This window comes from Chaetodon auriga, chromosome 21 (assembly GCF_051107435.1).
Source record: "Chaetodon auriga isolate fChaAug3 chromosome 21, fChaAug3.hap1, whole genome shotgun sequence".
NCBI lineage: Eukaryota > Metazoa > Chordata > Actinopteri > Chaetodontiformes > Chaetodontidae > Chaetodon > Chaetodon auriga.
This window is the reverse complement of record NC_135094.1, coordinates 17,275,919-17,301,877: the sequence shown is the minus strand read 5'-3', so window position 1 is coordinate 17,301,877 and position 25,959 is coordinate 17,275,919. Positions and strand designations below refer to the sequence as shown.

Genomic DNA, 25,959 nt, shown 5'->3' with positions numbered 1-25,959 from the left:
CCCGCATTGCTCAGCATACTTTATTACTATCCACACTTCAGGCTCAGTACAGATCCACACACACCACACGGAAATCTATGTATTTCATAACCATGCTTCATGACAGTAGAAAAGCATGAAATAAATAAGGAGAATAACAAAGCATCACTGTACTGGCCACTCATACAGAGCTTGCAAACTGGTGCACAGAGCTACTGTAACTGCATAAAGGCATATTGCATACACAAACCAGAGGGTAAACCCCTCTGAGAAACCCACCAGCCAAACTATTGATTTCTTTTTTTCTCTTGTTTCACACATATAGAGGAAGCCTAGAGAGCAGACAGAGACTGAAGCTATCAAGCACATAGATTTTTTTTTTTTTTTTTAACATTCACCTGGTAAAACGAACAAGTACTTCAGATCATAGCGACAATACAGCGACACAGTTTTAACGTTCTTCCTTGGCTGTCCTCGTTTGGACCCACAGTGTATTCCAGACCCAGTCATACAGAAGAGAAGCTGAGATGAGGGGCTCGATTCAACAGCATTATGGACAAGCAGAACGCGGTAGCTTTACTTTCACTCCCTGATCTGCCTCCACTGTAGGACTATATCTTTCTGTTTTATGAATCAGTTTGATTTACAGGTGCAGTGCCCTGGAAGGACTCAAAGTCTTCTGTCAAAAGGGGAAAAAGCAGGAAAGGCTTCCTTATAAATAAAGGTTGGATTATTGATCACATTGCTTTTCCTTTAACGCTGAGGCACGGCATCAGGAAACAATAACTCTCTGTATCATAGTGGTGTAACCTCTCTGTCTGTAACAGTAACAATACAGATTGACAGTATTAAAATGAACCGGTGACGACTTTTAAGAACTGAGCCTGGTAGCTGTATGAATAAAGGTCCAACAATAACAAGGCCTTTGCAGTGCCACCTCCAGTTCTTAAGGTAACACTGGCGTTTAGCCATTTTAAAGGGGTCAGCACATCAGCTGGATGTTAACAGTAGAGTGACATCCTACTCCGCCGCATGGCTTCGCTAATCAAATAGGCTGGGCTGATCTCCGGTTCCTCCGTCATCACCACAATGTTCTGCCACTCTCCACACTGGTTGGATTTCTTGATGGTATCCACCACACAAAGAGCGTAAAGACAGTCCTCAAAAGTAGCAGCCATTGTCAGAGGCCTGCCGTCCCACGTCCTCCTGTCGTCTTGATCCTGAAAGGCCTGCCGCACAGCCTGGATCATGCGGATCGTTCCGATGAGGTACGGGGACGGTATGTCACTGAAGGCCTTCTCCGGTAAGGAGGCCTTCTCCAGAGGCGTGGTGTCTTTGAGCAAGAGTTCGGGACCTCCCCCGCTTGCTCCGCCCCCGCTGTTCTTCTGTCCGTACAGGTCCGTCCCCATGACCGTTAACCTGCCAACCGTACCCACGACGATCACCTCCTGCCGAAACTCTCCAGGCACGTTGAAGTTGAGCGTGACAGTGCAGCAGGCGCCTCCCTCCAGTACCATCTGGAACGTGCAGAAGTCATCACTGGTGATCTGGCGGATGCCCCGGATGTGATCTGTTTGTTTGACGAAGGTCTTGAGGAAGCCGTGGACTTTTGCTGCACGCTGACCAGTCAGAAACGTAAGCAGGTCGATGATGTAACTGCCCACAGAATGCAAGCCACCACCTCCCATTAGGTCATCGCAGCTCCAGTTGTATTTCTTCCCCAGGAGACTACCGCTGTGGACCTTTAGGGCAAAGAGGACAAATTGTGGCAAGATTTTTCTGATACTGCATTAGCTCAGGACAGCTAAGAACAAAATGAAATAGTGCTGCTAATGTGCCTTCAAGCCAGACACTGACTCCTTGCCAGCTGTGTGGGTGCAGCTCTACCTCTAACATCAAAAAAACTATTACATTACTGTCATTATTATAAATAGCATTCATAGTTTTTGTCATACCTGGGCCTCACACACCAGAAGCTCCCCAATGTACCCTTCTTCTAACAACTCCTTCATCCGAACGAAGGCCGGCAAGAACCGTAGCACATTTCCCATAATGCTCAGCAACTTGGGGTAGTACTGGGCTGCTGACATCATTCGGAAGGCATCCAGAGGCGTTGCTGTCCGGTCACAGATGACGTTCTTTCCAATACCTTGTGAAAGAGAGGAGAGACCGTTGGGAATGAGTCAAGCACACTTCACTGTTTTGCTGTAGAATGTGTTTTGACAGTCCTGCTTCCTTCTTTAATGTCAATGTAAAGATGATGAGAGGAGGTGGAAAAAACAAGAGAGGGTGAGAGAGTGTTCAGTCTTAGCAACACTTGCAGACATAATATCCTCTTGAGCACGAAAACATCCCCTGAAGAAACAATGCAGAGCTGCAAAATATGGCAACTGTGAGAGTAGCTGACTTAAGAGTTCCTAAAGTATCTGAGTCACGAGAACTTAGAAAGGGGGTTCCTACAAAAAGAACACACACACACACACACACACACACACACACAAAAGCATAAAACATTTATGTACTGGATAATGTCTACAGGCTAATGCAAAGAACATGCTCTCTACAAATCCTTTTTAGATAGTCATACAATATGAGGGAGCCTCCTTACTGATGCTGCTACCCTGTAGATCAGTGCTAACATTCAAATCTATTTCCACAATCCAAACACAGAACCATAAAACAATAACAGGAATGCTAAATCTGGCAAGGACAAAATCTGGACCCCTGAATCTAATTTAGAAGGGCTTTAACGGTGTCGGGCGAACAAGATGTCGCAGTACATACACTTCACAAATGAGAGGAGGCCTGATGGAAGGCTGATAAAAGGACGAGCACAGACGGTGCAGGAGAGATGGAGAAGGAGCCTGTAGACACAGTGTGAAACCTAATTAAAATCACTTCCAGCACGTTAAACGGTCCGCTGGTGCCAGCAACACCCAAACACAACAGCAAGAAGACGGACAATAATGTGAAGAGAGGCAGACAGAAACACTATTCTGGTTTGGCATTTCCTTTTTACTGGACAGTCAACTGGAGGGAGCCAGACGGGAGCCAGCGAATGGCATCCAAAACAGATCATTAACTGGATTTGAACCCAACCCTCCTATGTCACGTAACATTGTTTGTTCCTTTGGATTAGATTTTTTTCATTATTGATTTATCTGTTGCTTATTTTGAATCATTCAAGCTCTGGATTGTCAGAAAATACTGAAAATGCCAATCACAATTTCCAAAATTCAGCAATTTTTATAATCTTCAAAAGGAAGGAGTATAATGTGCAATATGCAAAAATGTGTTAATATCGCATAGACAGGTTCATTACTGCTTCCACAACTGTGGAGCATGAGCACACTCTGAATCACTGCCAGTGCTGACGGAGACGTGCTACTATCCATCCAAGCTGTGCGTAATGGTGGATTTTCTCCAAAACAACATGTTTCTGAGTGATGCCTGAAGTGAGTGGCCACAAGTGACATTTACAGAACAGGTAAATGCTAAAATACAATATAATGGTAGCACAAGAAGAGAACAGTCAGCAAACTGACTAAATATCTACACTGAGTTTGAATGCTTGGGACTATAGTCACCCAAATTCACACAATTTAGGCTTCACCTGAACTGCTGTCAACATGTTTGCTTTGTGAGGAAGAAGGCTTTGCCACCATGAGCGACTGGTCATACCAAATCAATAAGGCTGAAGCAGAGAAATGACTGAAGTAAACAAGGGTGCATTTTATAGCTTTTAAATTCATCTTTTCATTTGTAAAATGAAGAATGCGTTATTTATTCTTTCACACATTTCATAGTCCTGTAATTCAAGTCTGAAAGCACAGGACTGAAGAGGAAGATATTGGTCCGCTACATCTCTCGCAGTGTAATGTTATTACTAACGAAGAATTTATTTTATTCCATCTACATGTTCTTTCGGCCACTTTGGCCGCTGTTAGCTCACAATGGCCTCTGATTGCTTTGGTCACACATGGTCAGCAGGGAATCAGGCATTAAGTACATTTATTTGCAGTATAGCAGCATCACTCTACACACACATTCCTCCAGGCCCTGGAGTGTGAAAAGCAGCATGCCGCTTCACTTCCAGTCCTGGCTGAGGGTGGAGGGGCTGTTTTGGAAGTGAAACTTCCCATGCTAATCTGCCATTACCTTCCATTGGCCAGGCCAGGAAATTAATCCCTCTGACCCAGTTCTGAGCAGCGCCATGGGAGTCCCCACCCACACTCAACCCCTGCAGACACACAAAGCCAAGCAACAACAGTGCACCCCCAGCCCCTTCTTTTTGGCAGGAACATACCCAAACAGACAGTGGAAAGATGCACTGACCAGAGTAAGACCCTTCTGGGTAAATGCTAAATGCTTTCGACTGATTTTTTTTGGCACTCATACTGAGCTCAATGTCTTTACAGAACAATAGCTTGGCTACTTACTAAAAATGCCTGGAGGCAGATTTCACTTGATTTCACCCACAGCTATTCTCTTCATGATCCAGCCAAAACACACACACACGCAAGTCTCTTCAGCAAGGTTCAAAATGATCGAAGCTAAACGACACTAAAGCCAGAGATGATGGAACTCAAGGCTTTACTGCGCTGACCCGTCACCTCTGGGTGTCACCTTTACAGAGATATAAACAGCTCCTCTTCAGATCAACAATGACCTTCTGCTTGTCGCTTACAAAGCCCTGAAAGGTCGAGGCTGGCTTAGATGGGTCAGCCTGTTGAGTCATGACAGCTTCTCAGCCGCAGCCTCCCCTCAGACAGTGAGACGATGCATTGTGTGTGCGTGAGTCCAATAGATTATGGATGCATGAGGTAAAGACACAGCTACTGCAGTGGGAGACAAATGCACACTGGACCAGAGTAACTTTGGACATTTGGGAAAGCACAAGAGAGAGGAGAAGGAGAGAGTTAAGAGTAGAACAAAAAAAGGGGGGGGGGAGACAAGGGTGGAAAAAAATGAGAAAGATTGAATGCTCTCATAACCTTTCCGTCCCTACACACACACACACACACACACACACACACACACACACACACACACAGGTCTTCCCATAAGACAACGCTTGACACAAATGAGGAACCAATTGTCTCAAAGCTACAAAAAGACAAATAATTGTTGCACATTAGGAGGCAAAGTGATCTGACAGCATGTCTACTCTCTATGTCATCATCACTAGAGTGTGAACCTCCAAGTTTGAAGCCTCTGGGAGTGTGTTGGGAATGAGGTGCTCACTTGGATCTGGTTAAGGATTGAGGGTAAGATAAAATAGTAGATCGACGGGTTGATTGCTGCAGCATCAGCAATAACGTGGATCACATACCAGACTGTGAAAAGGGAAGCCGAAGATCTCAATTTACGAGTCGATCTATCGTGAAGTTTGGGGAATGGCTGAAAGAACGAGACTGTGTGTACGAGCTGCCGAAATGAGGTGTGCGGAGGTGAGAAAGTGCAGTACACAGGGCGACTTCTGTCACTTTTCCAACGGCAAAAAGGTTTACTGAAAGAGTACACCTTTATCCACCCAAATAACCACCATCACGTCTCACCCTCTCTATGATGGCAGGCTCTTCATCCTGCTTTCGAGCATGGGTGTTCAGATCAGCTGTAAATGACACAGTGTAAGGACTTCAGATGGTTCAGACACATTCAGTGGAATCCCAGGGGCAGACCCAGAATCAGCTGTAGGAGTGGACGTCTGAGGCTACCTTACTTAGCCTGCAGCAACCGTGACCCAGATAAGCAGCGGAAAACAGATGGATGCTGGAAATTTAGTGGACAGTTCTACTAATTCTGCACAAATTTTTAACATTCTTGCCATAATGTGGTCCAACAACTGGAATTATGGATGCACTTCATGGATCCTTGTAGGAAACTTCTCTTTTTGCTCTTTCTCATGTGACAGTGACAGTACCCTGTCTTCCTACAGTCGGTCAACCTGCTTTATGTGCATAATATGATATACGTATAGCAAACTTACAATATATATAGGACTTAGACCAGTTGTATGTAGCAATTAAACAGCATGATTTGCCATTTTCTTTGCCTTTATCAAGATTGGCAGCCTGATTTTCCTGCATTAAGAGCTGCATGACAGAGTAACGTTGACTGTAAGGCTAGTAAGGCTCATGTTATTTAAACCAGGGCTAACAGATAGAGCTATGCAGTCAGAGCCTGACAACTGGGGGCCGGGGTAAGAGAAATGGATACAGGAATTCTTTGATAGCCAGGGCAAAGTGGAGCTCAACTCACAGGTAAAGCTCCGGGCCCAGTGGGAGATCAGTAATGGAGCAGAAAAAACTCCAGCACAGCAGCTCAGTCCCCTGGCATCAATAATTCATGCACAGGACATATCTAACCAAGAGACTTTAAAGATGGAGGAGGGCAGAGAGAGAGAGAGATCCTGCAGAAGTATTATGGCAGAATTACTGTCTAGTTAACAAGGGGAAAATTGATTAAAAATACAGTGCAGTTTGGCACAGTGGGCAGTCAGGAAGGAAAACAGCGTGCATGGGGTATCTTGTGTAGCATGAAGGACCACAGTTCATATAAACACTCCCTGCTTTCTAAGATTAGAAGAAGCGCTCCCCTCAGCATCAGTCAATGGTGGCTGCCTGCTTGTCTTTAGCTGCCTTCGATATGCAGACTGTCAGAGGGAATCAGCTGACCTCACAGGCTGAAATCACATCCTGCCGTCTCACAGACTCGTGGCCTGACACTCTTAAAACAAATCCAAGACGCAGCTTAACAGAGCTGTGTGCTGTCGTGAACAGCCAGGAAGTTTTCTTAGACAGCGAAGCACAAACACACACTCGGCAGGGGAACATCACCAACATCTCACTTCTCAAGACTTCATAATTTGCTAGCGCGTGAGCAGGTGACTCACTGGCTCATTAAATGTGCCGTGTGCAGCATTTTAACATCATTACTGCATTAAGGATCAGCTCTTGTACAGGAACTTTAAAACAAATGATGAGCAGCCTGTTATAGTGGAACTGAATGGCTTCCAGCACAGAACATGCAGAGGGCGCTGTTCATCCAGTGAAAACAGATGGCAGACTATGACAGACACAAAATCTGAGCAAATAATACAAAGATCAGATGTATTGACGCCACATCCCACACGTAAACTATCATTTATATGATAACGTGTCCATGTATACTGCAGAGATGGCGCACATTTGGTTTTCTAGCTGACCTGAGGGTGATATGATAAGGTGGAAATTAAAAATACGACACCTCGTATTAATAACATAGCTTGTGTTTCGGTTGATTGTCAGTTTTTCCAATTTGTAAAATGACCACAAAGGCAGATTCATGCTGCACACATTTATTTACTTCAATCATCTTGTCGCTGGGGACCGAGACAGCACTGCCGATGATGGTTTCCAGGTATGAATTAGTGGTAATTTGGGCACAATAAACAGCCGCAGTGTGGTCAAACAATGCATATTTTCTTCAAGTGTATACATTTGAGTCGTAACTCAACACAAAGATCTTTGCATCTGGCCCCATGGATAATGATTTGTCTCCACCATGCTTTCTCACTCGGCACATGTTGTATGACAAAGATGTCTCGCACACTACCTGTGAACTGAACCAAAGAAAACAACCTCTCCATAAGCTCACACTCCAGGGCCTTTAGGAGCCACGTGCGTCTATTTTTAACATTTTTAACCATCTTGCTCTTGACAGTAGCAGGAAGAACAGGTTACACTTCTTCTTGAAAACACACAGTCGCAGAGAAAGGAGCTGAGACAGACAGAGAGAGACACGCAGAGACAAAGAAAGGCCCAGAGAGAGAGAGAGAGAGAGAGAGAGAGAGCAGCTGCATCATTACGAGCGAAGGCCAACTCTCCCCAGTCGGCTCGCTGCCACTCGCATCATCTGGGCCTCGCTGCATGGCTCCAGTTTATTCTGCTGAACACCGATATTCACTGCAAACACACACACGCACAGGGAGCGAGACAACGCTTTGAGCGTGTCTGCGTGGCAGAGGGAACACCGTCGCTGCAGGAGATTTTGTGCGTTCACGCCTGCAGCGATTGCTCAGGAGCGGTAATGCTGAGGAAGGAAAAGCTGGAAGTGGCGGCTGTGCAGGAAGGTCAGGTTGGGTGTAAGTGAGGGCGAGGCTGACAGCAGAGCTCACACGTGAAGCATGTAATTACTCATTGTTTATTGTTACAGATTTCATCACGGCAGGATGGGAACACGCCACTGCAACTGCGATACAATACACTTGACCTGAAACTGTAGCTCTGACCATTTCTCTCTCCTTCTGTTTTCTTTGGGAAACAAATCACCAATGTTCATGCGTCTCTGTGCTACAATTAACTGAACTCCCTCTTTAATGCGGCCCTGTAGCAACAGCTGGAAATCGCCGTGGAGGAAAAACCAGGTGGATGAAGAAGGATGTTCATTGCGACAGCCTACACAATAGGCCCTCCACACGTAAGGATGCCGCAAATAGAAAAGCCGGGGGAACTGGTCGGTACAAACAGCCATCTGCCACGCCGTGCCGTGCGCGTGCTCCTGCAGGGCGAGGGTCAGGAGCAGGAGACCGGTCCGGGAGGAGCCTTTCACATTCCTACATGCTGATGAAAATGATTTGAAGGCACACTGTCAACACATTATCAAGCTGTGTTTAAACAGTTTTTTTTTTCCCCCTCATGCAATTGCAGCACATGAAATAGTTGCCAGTTGTAGCTGCCTCCACTCTGGAGTTGCAGCGCGCTGAGCTCTCTTAGTCGCCAGAGATGACTGCACATTCACAACAAATCTGTACAGACATTTCCACACAGGTTCAAAGAAGCCCAGTGGATACAAGGGGAGAGCCTAACGGTGCATTCAGTCGCGCAACTGTTTGCCTGTCTGCTTTGGAAAACAGTCTGTGGCTCTCTAGTGAGTCTCTGTGTGTGTGTGTGTGTGTGTGTGTGTGTGTGTGTGTGTGTGTGTGTGTGTGTGTGTATGGCGGGGCATGGTGTGCATGATTACACAAGTGTATAATACTGTGTGTGGCAGCACTGTGATCAGACAAAGGGAAGCGAGCGGGCCTGAAATATCACAAAGCATCCTCCACCGCCGAAGCACTGGAAAAGTAATTAGCTTGGTGTATTAAGCCTGTGGAGGTGGAAAAGCTCAGCAAATCACACACACACACACACACACACACACACACACACACACACACACAAATACACGCAGTAAAGGTGTAATCAGGTGAGGCACTCACAAAGACATACCACTTACTCATCCTTGCAACATAGGCCTGCTTTGTGTGGGCTGCTTAATAACAAAAACCAGAGGTGACGTTCAAACATCCTCAAGACCTGACCGACACACACACACACACACACACACAGGCTGGAACGGCTGATGCTATTATGGTTACGGTATTGCATGGTCTTGCTTACGGTTTAATCAGTTTTATGATGTCTTGTACGTGTCAGAGTAGAAAATAGCACGGGGGTAGACATGTGGAGAGACAGGCCGGGCTCATCTTTCTGCTGATTATCGCAAATTAAATTTAGCTTAAAGCAATTACAAAGAGAGGAGGGGGTGGAAACGAGAGGCAGACATGGAGCGCTATACATTCTCGTCAGCGTATAGCTCCCTGGTTGGATGTAAATCAGAAAAAACAAGCTCCCTGCTCACTAATTTGCCCTTATTGTGCTACCGGCATGCGTTCCCAGTCTGAAATTAGCATCTGAATAGCAACCTTGATAGCGGTGATGGATGAACACAGATGAACACAGTGATGTTTGCCTTTCTCCTGCGGCTGAAGCAAAAGCAAAGGCGCAAACCTCTGCTGCTATGCAGGGGACACGCAGTCAGTGCAGAAGCTGGACTTCATCATCTGCTGCCAGGTTTGATGCTATTTTTCTGCGTTTTCATTTTGCGTTTCAACAGTCTTCAGCCACGAAAAGCAACCAAATGGACGACATCTAACACACTGACAGGAATGATGAAGCAGCAGCAGGTCGGGGTCTGTACTGTCTGTGTTGCAGCCTCAGGTCCATTAGCGCGCAGCAGAACTATGAATGATGACGAGCATTAGTCTCACTCAGCCGGCTTTCCCATCCAGCTAATGCCCTTGAGTTGCAGGGAGTTTAGCATTCCTAAATGTGTTTAAGTGCTGCCATTAACCCCTGCACCAGAGCGGCTCGCTGACTGCCATGGAGATGAGTAGTAACCAGAAGAATGGCTCCCGGCCACATGCTTCTTAATGCGTGCACTATAAGCACATGTTAATGATGGGCGTGCACTCGGAGGGTTGCGACGTCAGCACAGGCGCACGGCAAGTAGCAGTTAGCTGCATTCAAAACATTCATGTATGACTTTCCCCAGATCCACTTTCCCCACAGTTAGATTTTAGTACTAGACCATTACGGGCTGATGGTAGTGAAAATAGGGCATTTTTAAACATATTTAAAGGGTCAAAAACCCTCTCACCTCTAGTATCTGACACTATAGGTGGCCAAAGTTTCCCTCAGCAAACCATGTAGAATCACGGATCATGGCGCAAAGCGCTGACAAATTCAATCGCTTCCATACTGGAGCAACAACAACATTTGGTATCGTAAAAATTGACCTGCTGCCATTTACACATGCAAACGCGTGTCAGCGTGTGATCAGGCCTCCACCTGCACCCCCTTTTATTCTCCAGGGTCTCATTAACTGCTGAGCTGAAGCGCTGCCCCTGCTTTATAATCACTCTGACACACCCACAGCACCCTAATCAGCACGCTTACCCTCGCAGCTCTCATGGAAACACAACTGAGACAAATAATAAAAAAAAAAAACATGGCTGCCAAAGAGAGAGCTGTCTGCCTCCTCACAAAGACTCAGGCCCTCTCTCTCTGCCATTTGCATTTTACTATCAGAGCAGCCTTTATTTGCTTTTGTCAGGTAAAGGTCACACAGAATAGACTGTCCAGACACATCTCTTGTTCTTGCTCCTGTACCTGCGTAATTAAGGCGATTCAAAGAGCAGTTCAGCTCGTTTACACACTAATGATTGGCTGGGATGGGCTCTTCTCGCTTTGCAGAAATTACCCATGCTCACTCCTGTGTATGTGTCCAAACTCATTAATTAGCAGCACAGAATGAATGTCAGACCACTACAAGCTGCCGTGATGAGGGAAAGACGAATGGAGCTTTGCAATGTTTGAGCAGTTTGCAACAAAACTGATCAGACGTCTGAAGGAAGCTGCTGTGAACAACACCCTCTGAGACTGCCAGCGCTCATCAATAATAGAAAGGTAAGTGATTCTAACAGTGCCGTGACTGCTGCTAATGTTCTGGTGGCAGAGTTTGGCCACAGCACCTTATATTAAACACTGTAAATAATAGATGATTGAATATTGCACCAATAAGGAGGAAGAGGATCAATATCTTATCAATATATTTAAAGAAGAGTCCGTACAGCCGCTGCACTGTAGGAAGCTTTGCATGTGTGAAGCTCCAGAACTCACCTGGCAGGTATGAGACGCCGGAGGTTACAAAAGAGACAAGGGAGATAAGATCTGTGTCATCTCACCGATGTGTAAAACAAGTTTTTTTATTGATTTTCTTTTACCAGGAGCCACACAGTCCTTGTTCTGTAAAATAATTATGGATTTTTTTTAAAATATGGACGATGCAAGGAGTTGCCACTTAAAGTCTGCCAGCAAAAAGCACCCACATGTGACTTCTTTCTTTCTTCTTCTGTGATTCAGGAAGCAATTTGCTTCAGAATATATATGGGAAAAATTGGAACCGACACCCATAAATCCATAAGCAATAAAACAACTTTAATTTTCTAAGGTGAATAAGGCAAATCTGAGTCTTAATTAATGTGGATTATGGATTTTTTTTCTCCCACATTTGGAGCTCTTGTGTATTGTTAGGGCGGACAAGATTCAGAGAATCACACTGAGACTTCATGCCCACAACCAAACTATCTCTCCTGCACCTTTGTACTCCATGATTCTGAACTCGGAAGCATGAAAGGAAACGAGGGCGCTCTTTGGGTTTTGGGACATTTGAGAAAAATCAGGCTTGAACAAACATGAGGTGAGCTCGACCCCGCTCCGCTGGTGGCTTGTGGCAGGGCCATGAAGGGCATCTTTGTGTCAGGCGAGGCTGCCGAGGAGTGAAAGAAGGAGAAGAATCTCTGAATGCTAATGAGCAGCAGAGAGCTAATAGTCACCGGCCACTTAAAAGTAACGCAGTTTTCCCTGCACACAGCTGGGAACACGACCACACATCGACACCCTGCTCTCGTAAGGAGCACATGACTCACCACACGTGATGGTTATGCTGTTGACTCCTAAGCTTATTAAACCTTCATATGTGCTGCACAAGAAGTAGAATAAAGTGGAATTCCACCTTCTGAACTTCATTAAACAAGTTTCAGGAGCCAGTAGATTTAGCATGTTGACAAGACCCTCAAGAATCAACACTGACAGGAACAAAGGGGGGATAAACACTTGCACCATGAGCTGACAGCTTAATAAAAGATGGCAAGTGCTCATTAATAACCATTAATGTCCTGAGGCGCGCGGGCAGCCAGCTGACTTCAGGCATAGACTAAAGGATAGAGACATCGCCGCTGAATGACAGTGACCACAGGCGAGGACGCTCCCTACGGACAGCTGTGTGCCAGTGAGGCTCCCCTATTATCCACCTCACCGCCAGGGACAGAGACAGATGAACTTCCCTCTTTAATTCAGTGAAAAGAGAGGAGGAGGAGGAGGAGGAGGGGAGAAGATGGAGGGATTGAGGGAACAGTATTTTGTGATTTGACTCAGTGAACACCTGCCGGTCCAAGTAGCACTGTCATTTCACAAAAAACTCAATTTCACACACATCATTCTGACAGAAATGTCGTAAAATAAAATCTTTGGGGTCGCTGATATCACAGCCGAGGGGAAACAGCGCTTCCTGTCTCTATAAACAACCTTCGCTGGAAACGCGGTCCATTCACAATGTGACTGCTGAGACGTGACACATAACAGTCCCGCAGTCCGAGGCCGTGAATCACTAACATGAGACTGAGATCAACAATGCTGTTACATAAATCAACTGACATGACCTCCACCGACTATTGACACATTCCTGCCCTTTGAGACAGCGTGACAAGCTGAAATGCTGCCTTTCATACCTTTTTTTTTTTTTTTTGGGCCATTTTGTTGCTGCCACAATTGGATTAGGCTGGCTGTCTCCTGGCTGCTTTGGAGCATATAACTCACTTTGGCTGAGCTAACAGCAAACAGGGCACCGGCACAATGATTCATTCATGCGCGGCTCGTCTGGGGTGCGAGATAAACAAGGTGAAAAATGCAAAGCACTTCTGCAACGACTGCAGCAAAGAAACAGCCAATACACCAGAAAACACATCCACACTGCTGACAGTCCACCGAGCAGGGGTTTCTCTGGAGAGCTGGAACAAACATGCCCTTGCTGGTAAAAATAACGTGAGGTGGAGTGTCACCTGCTTCCCCGTGAGCTCATCATGGCCTCTTCGGATCCAGATGTGCTGTAGCTGTCACCGAAGCATGCAAATGAGACATCTGTCCTTCTAAGAACTCCACTAGAGTGCAGCATGTGTGGATTTCAATAACTGACTCGATACAGTAAACCTGGTCTTCTACTGTATGCAAAATCCCTTATTTGCATCTGTCCGTGTGGATCTAATCCCAGCGCTCATTATCATTCTGTGACAGCTGATCCCTGTTGTATGAACTGACCTCAGCTTCACTTCTAGGCCTCTCATGATAATATCTGCACGGTTCATTTATGAGGAGGCGTGTTCGATTCACTGTGCTGTCCTCAGGTACATGTTTGCATGCTCTCACTTCATTCCAAACACATTTGTTATTAAAATGCAAGTTCCTGCTCGCTGCAGCATTGTATTGAGACTGAAGAGGCTTTACTGACCTACTGTCTCTAGTAATAATTCAACATTTTGGGAAACATGCTCAGACAGTGTCTGCAGGTGGTTCCCTGTCTGCACAGGCACGATGGTAACACACCTTGCTGACATGACTTTGGGAAGCTGTGCACACTCACTGCAGCAGTTCATGGTCACCCTGCACCAACCCCAGCACATACCCCCCCCCAAAAAAAAAAACAAAACAAAACACAAATTCTACTTTATTTCCATCTGCATTTCTATATGTGTTGATCGAACCTGATACAACATGTTAGCGAACGTCTGCAGCATTGCTAAGTGTTTTTCCTCCTGCCTCCAGTCTTTATGCTAAGCTAACCAAGTGTAGAGGCTGAGCTGGCTGCTTCCTCTTCATCATCCATTTCTATGGGGAGATGCACCTGTTTCCCTGCTGTTGGTCTTCCTGATTATATCCCTGTGGCTGACTGACTGCCAGGCCAGTTGAGTCAGTGGATGCTGCAAGAACAAACTCAGCCCGGCGCTGCAGTGTGAATGAGTCATGCACGAGAACAAGCAGGAAAAATAAGAAGGATGGAAAGAGGAACAGCCCATTCAGTCAGATCAACCTGGAAGCGAGATGATATTCAAGAAATGGAGGCATACAGGAGAGAACAGGGGTGTCTCTAACTCTCTTGAACGTGAGCTCAGAGAGAAAGACAAGAATGAAACTTTACATTTCTGCCTGTCGTTAGCAGGAAGTGACTGAGAAGCTGTCACACTAATTCACTGTTTCCACCTACCGCACGCACAACAGGAAGCGAGACACACTTCACCACTGCGGTATACCAAAATATCACTTCCTGCTGCAGCTGTTTGACTCTAAAGCTGTACATCTATCTAATCTGCACCTTAACACTGAGTCTATGAATTCATCCCTATATCAAATCATTCAGTTTCTCATCATTCACACCCGAGGCAAAGTGAAATGAGTGTGAAACCAAAGGCCTCAAACACACTGCGGTAACAGTGTCAGCGCCAGAGGACGAACAGGGCCACTCGATGAGAGGCCCTAACTGACAGTAGCGTCGCCTCCCTGCTCTCAGATCTGCAGCTGCCTCTTGTCCTCAGTCCCCAACGGCCAATTAAGAAACACAGGCAGGCCTATTCCCGAACACTGGCACACAAAGGACGTCTGAGCGAGCCTATAATGGGACGGCTTCACCTTGGGAATACACAGGATGAGCTGAGAGGAGAAAGTAAAGAGGCAGATAAAGTTCACGACACAGCGAGCACCAGTCTGTAACGCACTGCAGGAAATGATCAGAAGTCTTTGGCGGTGGAGGGAAACACACACACCACCTCGTGTGTTTGTGCAAGATGAAATTATTTCTCAAGTGATTTCCCAATAGCACAGCTGATTACGCAGGTATCTTTGTTATGGCATGCCAAAGTTAGCCCAGTCAGCTTCACACTCACACACACACACACACACACACACACACACACAGGCACAGTAAGTGGGTGTGCTCTAACAGTCTCATCAGTAAAGTATTTTAAGGTGGAAAAGCATTAAGCATATAAGTTAATGCAGCTGCAGGTCAGAACCTGATGTAACAGCTACAGTGACGAATAACAGCGGCAACACAGCTGAAAACTGCCAATACTACTACCACCCAGAGTATGTGAATGATGTGAATCCTGTGCTTCCAGATCTCAGCCTATGCTGGCAGCCGAAGGCAACCACAGAGTCATAACTTCTTGCCTCGACTTGGGTGAGAGACATGCTGCGTATCACACCCCGATCGATCACAGCTCGACGCACGTAGGTCATCAGGAAGTAGCCAGGACTGTCTGACTGTGAATGAAAGTGAGGCTGGAATGTTTCAGTATCACTCAGAGGAGCTTTGTCTTTGTCCTTCCCACTCAGGACAGAGACATTGAGCATGTGGGTGAGCATTAACTCACTATAATGGTTTTCACCCATCTGTATGTCCATATCAGATATGACATTCACATCTTAGCCCAGAGGTTTAAAACACCGGCCATGTAATTGCAGCGTCCCCACATCAAGTCTAGCTGGAGACATGTCGCCCTTTCTACCCTCATTTCCTGTCACCTCTGTGCGTCTACCATCAAAATAAAGGCAAAAAGGCACCGAACAAAGTCCTCCACAGAGCAGCCATCCCTCCGCTTCCAGTCCATTATATCTAATGGAAATAATTCCGCTCGCCCTCTCTCTTGTCCCTGGATTTAACAACACAATGCGATTCCTCATCCAAAGCCTGCGCCCCGAGTTCACCGCCACACAACATGTTCCTCATGGGTCCATGCAGGAGAAAGGCATCACTTTGAGGGGGCGGGGATGGGGAGGTCGTCTCCTCTCCCTGCTTCCTTCAGGAATGCTCACTTGTCAGCGCAGCGTGTCGGCGGGCTGAAAGAGCCTCCCCCATCCAGCCATTCATCCGACACACAAAGGCAACTTCACAGGAAGACGAGCGCTCTCCCCGCCATTCTTCCTCACTGCTCCTCGTCGTCTCCCCGGCCCTTCCACGCTCATTCACACACACACACATACTCCCAGGCCGTCATTAGCATGCTAATGGACATGCAGGAGAACATGAATGTGGGCAAGTGGGAGACTCACAGGGAAAAAAAACCAAGCGTTGACACTGAGAAAGGAGGCCTGGGAATGGCAGCGTACCTCTCTAATCGTGGCATTCTCCTGGCTGACTCAGTCTGTGTGGACCAAACCTGCTCGGAGCTTCAGCCACAGGCCCTAATCCATCACACCGATGAACACAAGGGAAGTCACACCGAAGAAAATGGGCTTGACTTGAGCCTTTCTGTCTGGTCTGAGCTGAGTAACTCACAGCTGAATTGTAGTCTGTGCTTGATAAGAGGACAAAAATGTTCTATTATCACACGGTCGATACATTTTGGGTGTACTACCCCTTTAAAAAAGTTGAGTAGGCTGCCAAAGAGCTCATCACCGGTCATTGCATAAGAGCCTCGGTGGGAACATGTATTTATGATGATGCCTGCCTGCCCTTTGCAGCCACAGTATAAATAGCTCTTTGGCTTTGGGAGGGTGGGGGGGCCTTCAGAGCAGGTGCCAGAGAGCTCATCATGGTGATGATGAACCATTGCTGTGATTCAGTGTGTGTGAATACAAAAAAAAAACAGTACAGGCGTCATATGCTGTTTGTGCCAGGGATGCTCCGCCTGATGTGGACATGTGACACTTTATCACAGGAGGCTGCAGTTAGGGTGGAGGTAAAGCACCGGGTGTCATAACCTAATTCAAAGTTTCCATGACGGCTGAGCTGTGAGGATAAAGTCACAGTGAGAAACCATCGAATTCACACTGGCACCACTTTGATATTATCTTTGGTGTGAAATGACCAAGTTAGTGGGCGAGTAAGCTGGGAAATAACCTATTGTGTGACTGTGTTAAGGCTGACGGGGGCTGCGGAGTCAGGTGATACTCCCCTGACACAGTACCTTCATCTGACCCATTATTCCTCTAAGAATATCAATAAGCGCAGCTTTAAGGGTGCATGTGATGGAGCAATGGTGGATGGGTCGGCCATCTACTTTGCTTCAAGACATTATTGGAGTGTGATGAGTATTAGATGCTATTCTTAGACAGCACAGTCTGGACCCGTCGGCGGGGGGGTGAGCAAGCGTCTGAGTGTGCAGCCCAGCAGCCGCGATGATACCTGATAGCTTCTATCACTGACATGACGGAGAGAGTCCATTCATTCTGGACACAGTTTAAAAAGGTTTGAGGAAGAGGGAGCGTGTGTGTGCATGTGTGTCTGGTCTACTGACCATGAAACAAATCGTTTGTGCCACATTTGAACTTTACGTAAGAACAGAATTTGTTTCATTTCACAATCTCATAAAATCATGGAAGCGAGTGATGAAGGGGATTTACACAAATGTCATGAAGTGACGTTAACTGCTATAAAAAGATCTGCTTCCAGGCCTGTTGCTCATCACCGTTGAACTCTCCGAGCTGAGCTGAGCTGAGCTGAGCTGAGGGGCTCCCCTCGTGCAACTTCCTGTTCCCACCGTCAAAACAAAACTGCACAAAGGGACAGAAAGCGCACCTGAAACTGCTGCTCGTGTTACATTTCAGTTCAGCTCTCCGATTCCCTCTCAGCATCTGGCCCACATACACACATGCATACACACACACACACACACACACACACACACACACACACACACACACAGTGGATGAAAACTTGCCAAAATAAGAGCCTTCAAGCGCAAAAACAGCTAATTAAATCAATTTTCAGACAAAAACCCTCCCTATTAGACAAGTTTGAGGGGGTTTAGATCTGTTTAGATATTTCACAGATCAAATATTTGACAACGTGATGAAACACTGAAACTCCACCTACTGACTATAAGGTGTGGCTGAAAGCTATATAACAGGTGAGAGAGTGGACCTTGAGTTAGAATTTAATGTTATTCTCAAGCATGAAAGCTGGATTTATTCTTATATTGTGACACCTGAGAGCCTTTTCACACCTTCTGAATGATGCCTATAAACAGAAACTATACTGTAAACCTTCCAGAGGAGAAACTGGGCCAGCAGCCTTCTTATTGTCCACATTTAATATGTTTCTACTGCAACACTTCATGAGAGACAATCTACCATACTGACATTTATCTTATATAAGTCTCTGACACACACACACACAAACACACACACACACACACAGCCGGTTTGAACTCCCCAGGCTGCACTATATTGGAAATGCTAATGTATTCCAACAGAAGCCTCAATCTCCTCTGGTTTAAGAAATCACTCTTTCACAAGCCGGTGGCCAAGAAATGCTGCAGGCTCACACGAGTCTGGCTTTGAAAGCAGAACGCTGTGAATGTGTGTGTGTGTGTGTGTGTGTGTGTGTGTGTGTGTGTGTGTGTGTGTGTGTGTGTGTGTGTGTGTGCGCAGGAGCAGACAGTGTGAGCTTCCCTCTGCTGCCACCGCCTTCCCAACACACGGAGAAAGCCTGAGTGACATCAGACGCCTCAGGAATGCCGTCGTAGTAAGAAAGAGAAAGGAGACAAAAACGGTGGAAGGAGAGATGCGGCTCAACAAGACCGACTGGTTTGCTGCGCTCACACTGAGTCTGCTGGACTGAGGGGATGTGGTGACTTGTGCCAGTGTTTTTCCATGTTCCTCTGCATCCCTATGGTTAATGTCAGCATTATGTCATCCCTTCTTTAGTCATTTGACATCTCTAGTCAGGCTAACCCTGCAGGAAGCTTCACGCCGAGCGAACGTCTCCGACAGCAGAGTTCACATTCCTGTGTCGACGGAGTCCGATCACACTTATCAACTGAGCTCATGAGCTCAGCAGTGAGGCCGCCACAGGCAGATCACTATCAGCTCACACACCCACCACACAAGAGGAAGTGACTTTTCGTTCTCACACAGCTGGCCAATCTGCACAATGACCAATCACCGGTTGCGTAAGAGTTTATTGGCGATGTCATGCACAGCAGTGATGCAACGTCGTGACAGATTGGCCGACGTCAAACGGGGAAAACTTCAGCAGTGGCATCAGCTGACACTGATAAAGCAGATGTTTCACGTCGCCTTGTGTCTACCGGACTTTATTTTATTACACGCTAACTGAGAGCAGCAGACATCTGTGTTCTCCTCAAAGGTCGACGCAGAAAACATCAACTATTCTGTCTGACACTGCAGGTGATACAGCTTCATATTAGGTTTAGTCATATTTGCATTCGCACTGGCATTTAGAGTAGCAAACCTGGACACGTCAACCACTTATCCAGATAATAGCTGCATCCACAGGCATATGTGCATGCTCCGGCTTGGTCTGATCATCAGACCCAGGTTCAACAGAATTTGCAAACACTTAGACGGTCATCCAACAGAGAGGCGGGCAGGGCCGGGCCCAGACTTGGCTGGGTGGTTGAGGAAGAGGGGTGAGTGGGAAGGAAGGGACGGTGCTCGCACAATGAAGCGGTGAGGAAACAAGCGGAGAGGAAAGAGAGGAAGAATGGCCATTGACAAGCTCGCAGCGGCTGCTGTGCAGGCTGAGTCAAGCGCGCTGGGATATGATTAGCGATTCTGGCTCAGGATCAGCTGGCTTGTGCAACTTTGATACAGACATTTGAACTTCACAGACATTACCACATGCATGATGAAGGATGAAGATTTATTTCCCAATCAACTAGCATGTAGCCTGTGATTTAGTGTGTCCATGTATTGACATTAGTGCAGTCAGGGTAGAAACAAACAGTGTCTGCTGTGCAGGCCTGTCCCTCTCGTCCGCTCATGCTGCCGCTGCACAGAATTTACTGAAGCCAGCGGGCAAACAAGGCAGCAGTGTGAGAGTGAATGGAGCCACAGAGGCCTTATCTGCATGCTGGGATGCCGAGGCAGAGGTTACACCTTCGCACTGGGACGCACAGGCTGCTTTCTGCACACCTCTCCAGCCATGCCAACATGTGGAACACACCCAGTTCAGATTCAGATTACGGCCTACAGACGCGTATGACCTTTTTAATTCAAACTTAACAAACTGGTCATGAGGAAAAGTTGTCATTTATGACCATCACAATCATGTTATATGTCACACGGTCGGCTGACACTCCATGACATTCAGCTCTGCAGCTCACACTCACACAGATCTTCCCTCCATCTCTCACACACACTTTGCCGGAAAGGTCGTGCTGCTTCCAAGCACTGTGGCGAGTGACATGAACTGTTGGGATCACACACTCTCTACTACTGCACATGACAGGGTATATGGCACGAATGTAATAACCCTCAGTGGGCTGTCTGTTTTAGAAATGCATAACTTTATCAATCATAAAAATTCTCACATTAATCAGCAATTCTGCGGCTTTCCAGGTAGGATCCGGTTCCCCCACCGAGGCTAAGCATCTTTTGTTTTTCAGTCCCAAACCTGACCTATTAGAGCTTCCTGCCAGCTGAGCTCCGCTGCCAAACTGTGGGGTAAATAAAGCCTGTGTGGAGCACAGCTCAGTGGTCCCTGCCACCATTCTTTCACAGCAGCTCCCGAATGCGATCTCCAAAATAAGCCGCACTGCTCCAGATTTAAACTAGAACAACCTCTCTTTGTGCGTCTGTCTCTTCCTGCATTCAGGCCTCTTCCCTTGGGCTTCAGATTCACTAACGCAGGTCAAGTCTAGCGTTTGACCACGGGCTTTGTTTTAGGGGGAGTCCAAAAACACTGATTTAACTCAGTTTTGCTGTATGTTTGTCTCTTCAGTGGCAGTGCTGAGGACAATCAGGCCTCTTGTAACACAATCCAGCACCATCACCACAGGGAGGATGTGTCAGCAGAGAGAAACTACAGCCTAGATATGAACTCCTGTAGCTCGTGCACTATGTGTGAGGCTCATACTGATGCATGAGCAGTGTCACATCCCTGCTACAAGAGCACTTCCACCGAAAGGCCAACAGCAGCCTCCCAGAAGTCAGCCAAGAAAGGCAGCCTCATCAATAAAAGGTGGATGCTGAAAAGATGGTGCTGCTCGGCATCAACGTGCCCTCAGCCACACCTATTCACTCAGCCTGACTGGACTTTAAGTCTGCTCCGCTGCGGGACAGTAGAGTTCATATGTGAAGGTGTAAGTGGCCCAGTGCCCTGTCTGTCAGCTCGGCCCCCACCCCCCCAGGCCCGCAGCATCCATCCACCCAGCAGCTGCAGCTGCAGCAGCAGCAGCAGCAGGACTCACCCAGTGTTTTGACTGCGATCTGCCGCGTCAGAGGCGGCGGCAGGTTGATGCAAACCAAATCCACGTCCTGATGCAGCAGCACGTCGTCGATCCGGTTGGTGTAAAACGGTACGTTCATCTCCTTGGCCAGCTCCTCCGCCTCCTCCTGCGTCCGGCCCCACAGCGCTTTGACGGCGAAGCCCTCATTCTTCAGCAGCGGGATGATCACCCTGGCGGTCAGGCTGGTGCCGAACACGCCGACCCCTGGAAGCATGGCTCGGTTTTATTTGTCTGATGCGGTTCTCTCTGTTCTCACTTTGTTTTCACAGCTCCGGCTGAAGCCAGACCTGCTGCCGCTGCAGCGGCGGCGGCTGAACGGGAGGGAAGCGGCGACGGGGACCGTCAGGTTGGCCATCCACCTGCAGTCAAATACCCGCTGTGCTGCATTTTCCCGTCGCTCCGGCTCCGCGATCGGGCGTGTAATGTCGGTATCCTCCTCGGAAAATAATCCAGAAGCAGATGAAAAACCGAGCCGGGCTTCCTCGGCGCTAAAAAGAGCGATTTAAATGCACCATTCTGGTCTTTACCTCGTCCGAGTCTGACAGCGATCAGCGCACTGACTGCGCCAAGCAGTGAAGGGCATGTCACCTCCTTCTGAAGCTTGCTCTTCCTTTTCCAGCAGGACCCTCCCTTCAGATAGAGCGAGAAGAAATAAAAGAGAGCCGGGAAGGTGCTTCATCTGACGGCATGCTGGCAGAAACACCGCCGTCGCCTTGTGTCTGCTCCCCGTAGGATCCCGCAGCAGCAGCAGCAGCAGCGTTATTATGCTGAAGGCAGCTATTGATGTTGCGGCTCAGACCTGCGCTGTCAAGGTAGAGACAGTGACCGGAAGCGCTATTGGTAGAGAGTTTTCAAAATAAAAGCGTTATTGGCGAGCCTATAATAAAGAGACTAAAATCATGCAAAACTCAAAGAATAACGGTGAAAATTCAGCGACACACGAGACGCAGTTTTAATTAAATTTGCATTTATTTTGTTTTCATCACATCCCTTAAAAGCACAGGTAAATGTAAAGCAAACTGGATTTGCGTGGCCAACCATCTCCGGTTCTTTTCTGTCTCTCTTTGTTTGACTTGACGTAGCTCACGCCGCCCTCTCCTCCCCAGTTTAACCCTTCGGCTCCTGGACAGAATCAGGCACCCTGGTCCACTGAAGTGAGAAACTGCGCTGTATGGAGCATTTAATCTAAAAATAAATAAATAAATAAAAATAAATAAATAAATAAATCCAAGCTCATGTCACGGTGCAAGTCTGTCAGTACTTATTATACAAGTTTCATTCGATGTCATTAGAATATTCCTGTGATGTGCAAAGAGAGGTTTAAGTGGAGTTGCTGTAGTTTCTATCATCTTAATCTCATCATTTATGAGCTGTAGTATTCACAGCTGCAGGAAGATATTTGGTGGAGAACTGTATATACTTCATGCCCTCTTTCTTTGTATTGAGCGTTGCCTGTATGACACATAAGAATCCTTATCTCTGATAGGCTTTCACTTCAGCCTACAAACCCTGCACCAGGCTCTGCTGTCCAGCTTAACTCACTCAGCTGCATGGGGAGCTGAAGCTCTAACCCTGCACCCTTTACGCACCATAGAAGCGTGTAACACAGCCTGACAGGATGCAACAAGACAGAAACTGTCAGCGGCAAAGGCATCATTGTCTTAAGGTTTAAGATGTGATGGAGCTGAGTTACTTTGCATTCTGCAGCAGGAATCAGAAGGCTTTGAAGTGAGGAAGGGATTTGAATCTCATCATGGCTGAGTCCACTGTGTGCTGCAGTCCTCCGCACATCCTCCTCCTCTTGGTTTAAGGGAGCAGACACCTCACACACTGCAGCCACACTCAGTGTTTCACAGTATTTAATTTAGTGCAGAATGACCTGAAATAAATCTTTCAGCTCTATGAATATGTGCAATAAGAAATGCAAAATGCATTTGGCAGTTGAAGTGACTCTGTTTCTGCTTTTGACTCTAACTGATGAGTGTGTGTTTTGGGGACCTTAACCTGAGCTGCAGCCCTCGTTTAAGCTGCAGTGTATTGCAAGATGCGATGGCCGCACCCTCAGCCACACCAGCAGGCTGAAAACACTGATAACATCAACTTCACACACCCTCATGTCTTACATTCAGTTAGCCTTTTCTCTCATTAATGTTCATGTTCAGTTCCAGGAAACCTTCATATTAAACCGCTAAACCACACAAAGAAGTGCAAACATTTAGTTTTTGAATAGTCTACATTATTTTTCTTATCTTTAAGTTCTATTGATCTGTGTTGGGGGCCAGTTTGGTTAATATTCCCTTTTTTCGCTTTGTATTTTCTTTCTCCCCCTCTCACAAAACATCCAAATGACCCGGCAGGACCTCTGCCGACCTGCAGCTGATAGGATGAATCAACATTTCAATAGCTGGAAAACGTCATAGCTTGAATCAATATGGGAATGCAAGTAGACGATATTACACCAAAGTGCTCAGTCCATACTGGTAGCTCTGCTGCTGCTGCGAGTCAGCGAAAATATTTCTTTGGTCCTTTCAATTCAAGGCCCACACACACATTTGTACAGTTTCGACACGCGTCAGGTTGTGATCGTGCTGCAGCCTTCCTATCGATTTGGTCAACAATGCACAGATCAAACAGAGGAGAGAGACAGAACTCTGGACTGACAGATTGTGCGAAGAAAGGCAAATGCAGGCTGCAGGAGGTCAAAGGTCAGTCAAGGCTAAAGCTCAAGGGTGTGCTTGTCAGAAAAATGTTGGCAGAATGTGCTTGTGTGTGCATTTCCTGGCTGAAATCAAAGAAACCAGCAGCTGAAGCCTTTTTGAACACTAGATTATTTGGTAACAGGATTCAGGCTCAGTGCTTTGTTGCAATCTGCAATACATAACTTCCTCCTTAAGTTACAGTAAGTTATAGCTATGCAGCTTATGCTAAGACCAGGAGCGACTATTAGCTTTTAAAAGGAGTCAGAGCTTTTATCTGCAGCACACACAATGAGTTCATATGCACGAACGCTGATAATGACGGTGACGTGTGCAGGCCAACAGAACTGAACTATGAATCCTGTCAACATGAAACGCATCATGTGCTAACACAGCCTCTGCTTTGCTCTCCCTCTTTTTCTCTTTCATGGTCACGCTCTAATTGAATCAGATGTTGGTATGGCTGTTTGTGTGAGACAGAGCATGTGACCAGTTGGGGTCAGGCCTGCTGGTGCTGGATAGCAGATTGTCCAGTTAGATAGAAGGGGAGGTGCAGATGGGGCAGGAGTAGGCGAACACCTCCCGCAGCAGAGGGGCTGAATGATGCTCTGACAGCCTGCTGAAGAGACAGACAGCGTGGGTGGACCAGTACAGGCCAGTGAACTGTGTTGACAAGCATTTACAGCTAGATGTATCTGATACAAAAATGTGGCTGTGCTTGATTTGGCTCAGAGATAAATCTCTCTGAGCGGCTGCCATCAAGCTGCAGCACGAAGCAAGGGAAGGCAAGGCTGCCCTCTAGGGGACAGATGGAGCAGCATCACACCTTCACTCCCTGTTTCTTAAAGATTCTCAGCTGGTTTTTTTCAACAGGAGTTGAAGTCTGCAAAGCAGTCAAACTCTAATGAGGGTCTACAGCTTTTTGCTTGTGACCCCTTAATATTAAGCTACATCTCCTTGTGACCTCTCCTCACAGGCTGCATGTCATGTCTCAGATTGTTTCATATCAGTCATTTCAGATTCAGCAGAGGGGTAAAACTGCAGTGTTTCACGAGAAAGAAGCAGAGAAAATTAAATGCATATAATTCTGTGTATTAGAATTGAGTTGTTTTTTTTTTAAATGATCCTTTGCAGGGACCCTGATGCTCAGAGTGGGCACCTGGACTTGCAGAGTCCACCACTTTGTCTCAAACTAAAATATCTTGACAGCAATGGTTACACTGCAAAGAATGTTTATTACAAAAATTCATAGTGATGGTTATTAGGATGAATAATTTTGGTGAGCCTTTTCCCCTCGATTTTAATTGTAATTTCTTCAGTTCTTGGTTTATGACCAACTAACTGCAAAACTAGTCATCAACCTCGGCTGCACAGTGTCTTTAGCGCTAATTAGCAAACATGTTAGCATGCTAACATGCTGAACTAAGATGGTGAATATGGTAAACATTACACTTGCTAACCACCAGCATGTTAACATCACAATGCAAACATGTTAGCGTTTAGCTCAAAAAGGTGCTGGGTCTTTGTACAAACTCAGAGTTGCTATCTTTCTTACAAGTGGACCTTCCACTGTGGCTGCTGTGTGACTAGAATCAGGACACAGTCAAGTTCAGG

General features: G+C 46.6%; 1 protein-coding gene across 1 annotated transcript; it reads right to left on the bottom strand.

Moving 5' to 3' along the window:
* Positions 1 to 293: 293 nt before the first annotated feature.
* On the bottom strand, positions 294 to 22,452 carry gfod1 (glucose-fructose oxidoreductase domain containing 1). Its single transcript, XM_076761231.1, has 3 exons — positions 21,611 to 22,452; positions 1,935 to 2,128; positions 294 to 1,721 (listed from the first exon to the last, which is right to left on the bottom strand). Exons 1-3 carry the CDS (start codon positions 21,861 to 21,863, stop codon positions 981 to 983), a joined length of 1,188 nt encoding a protein of 395 aa, XP_076617346.1. The 5' UTR covers positions 21,864 to 22,452; the 3' UTR covers positions 294 to 980.
* Positions 22,453 to 25,959: the final 3,507 nt, after the last annotated feature.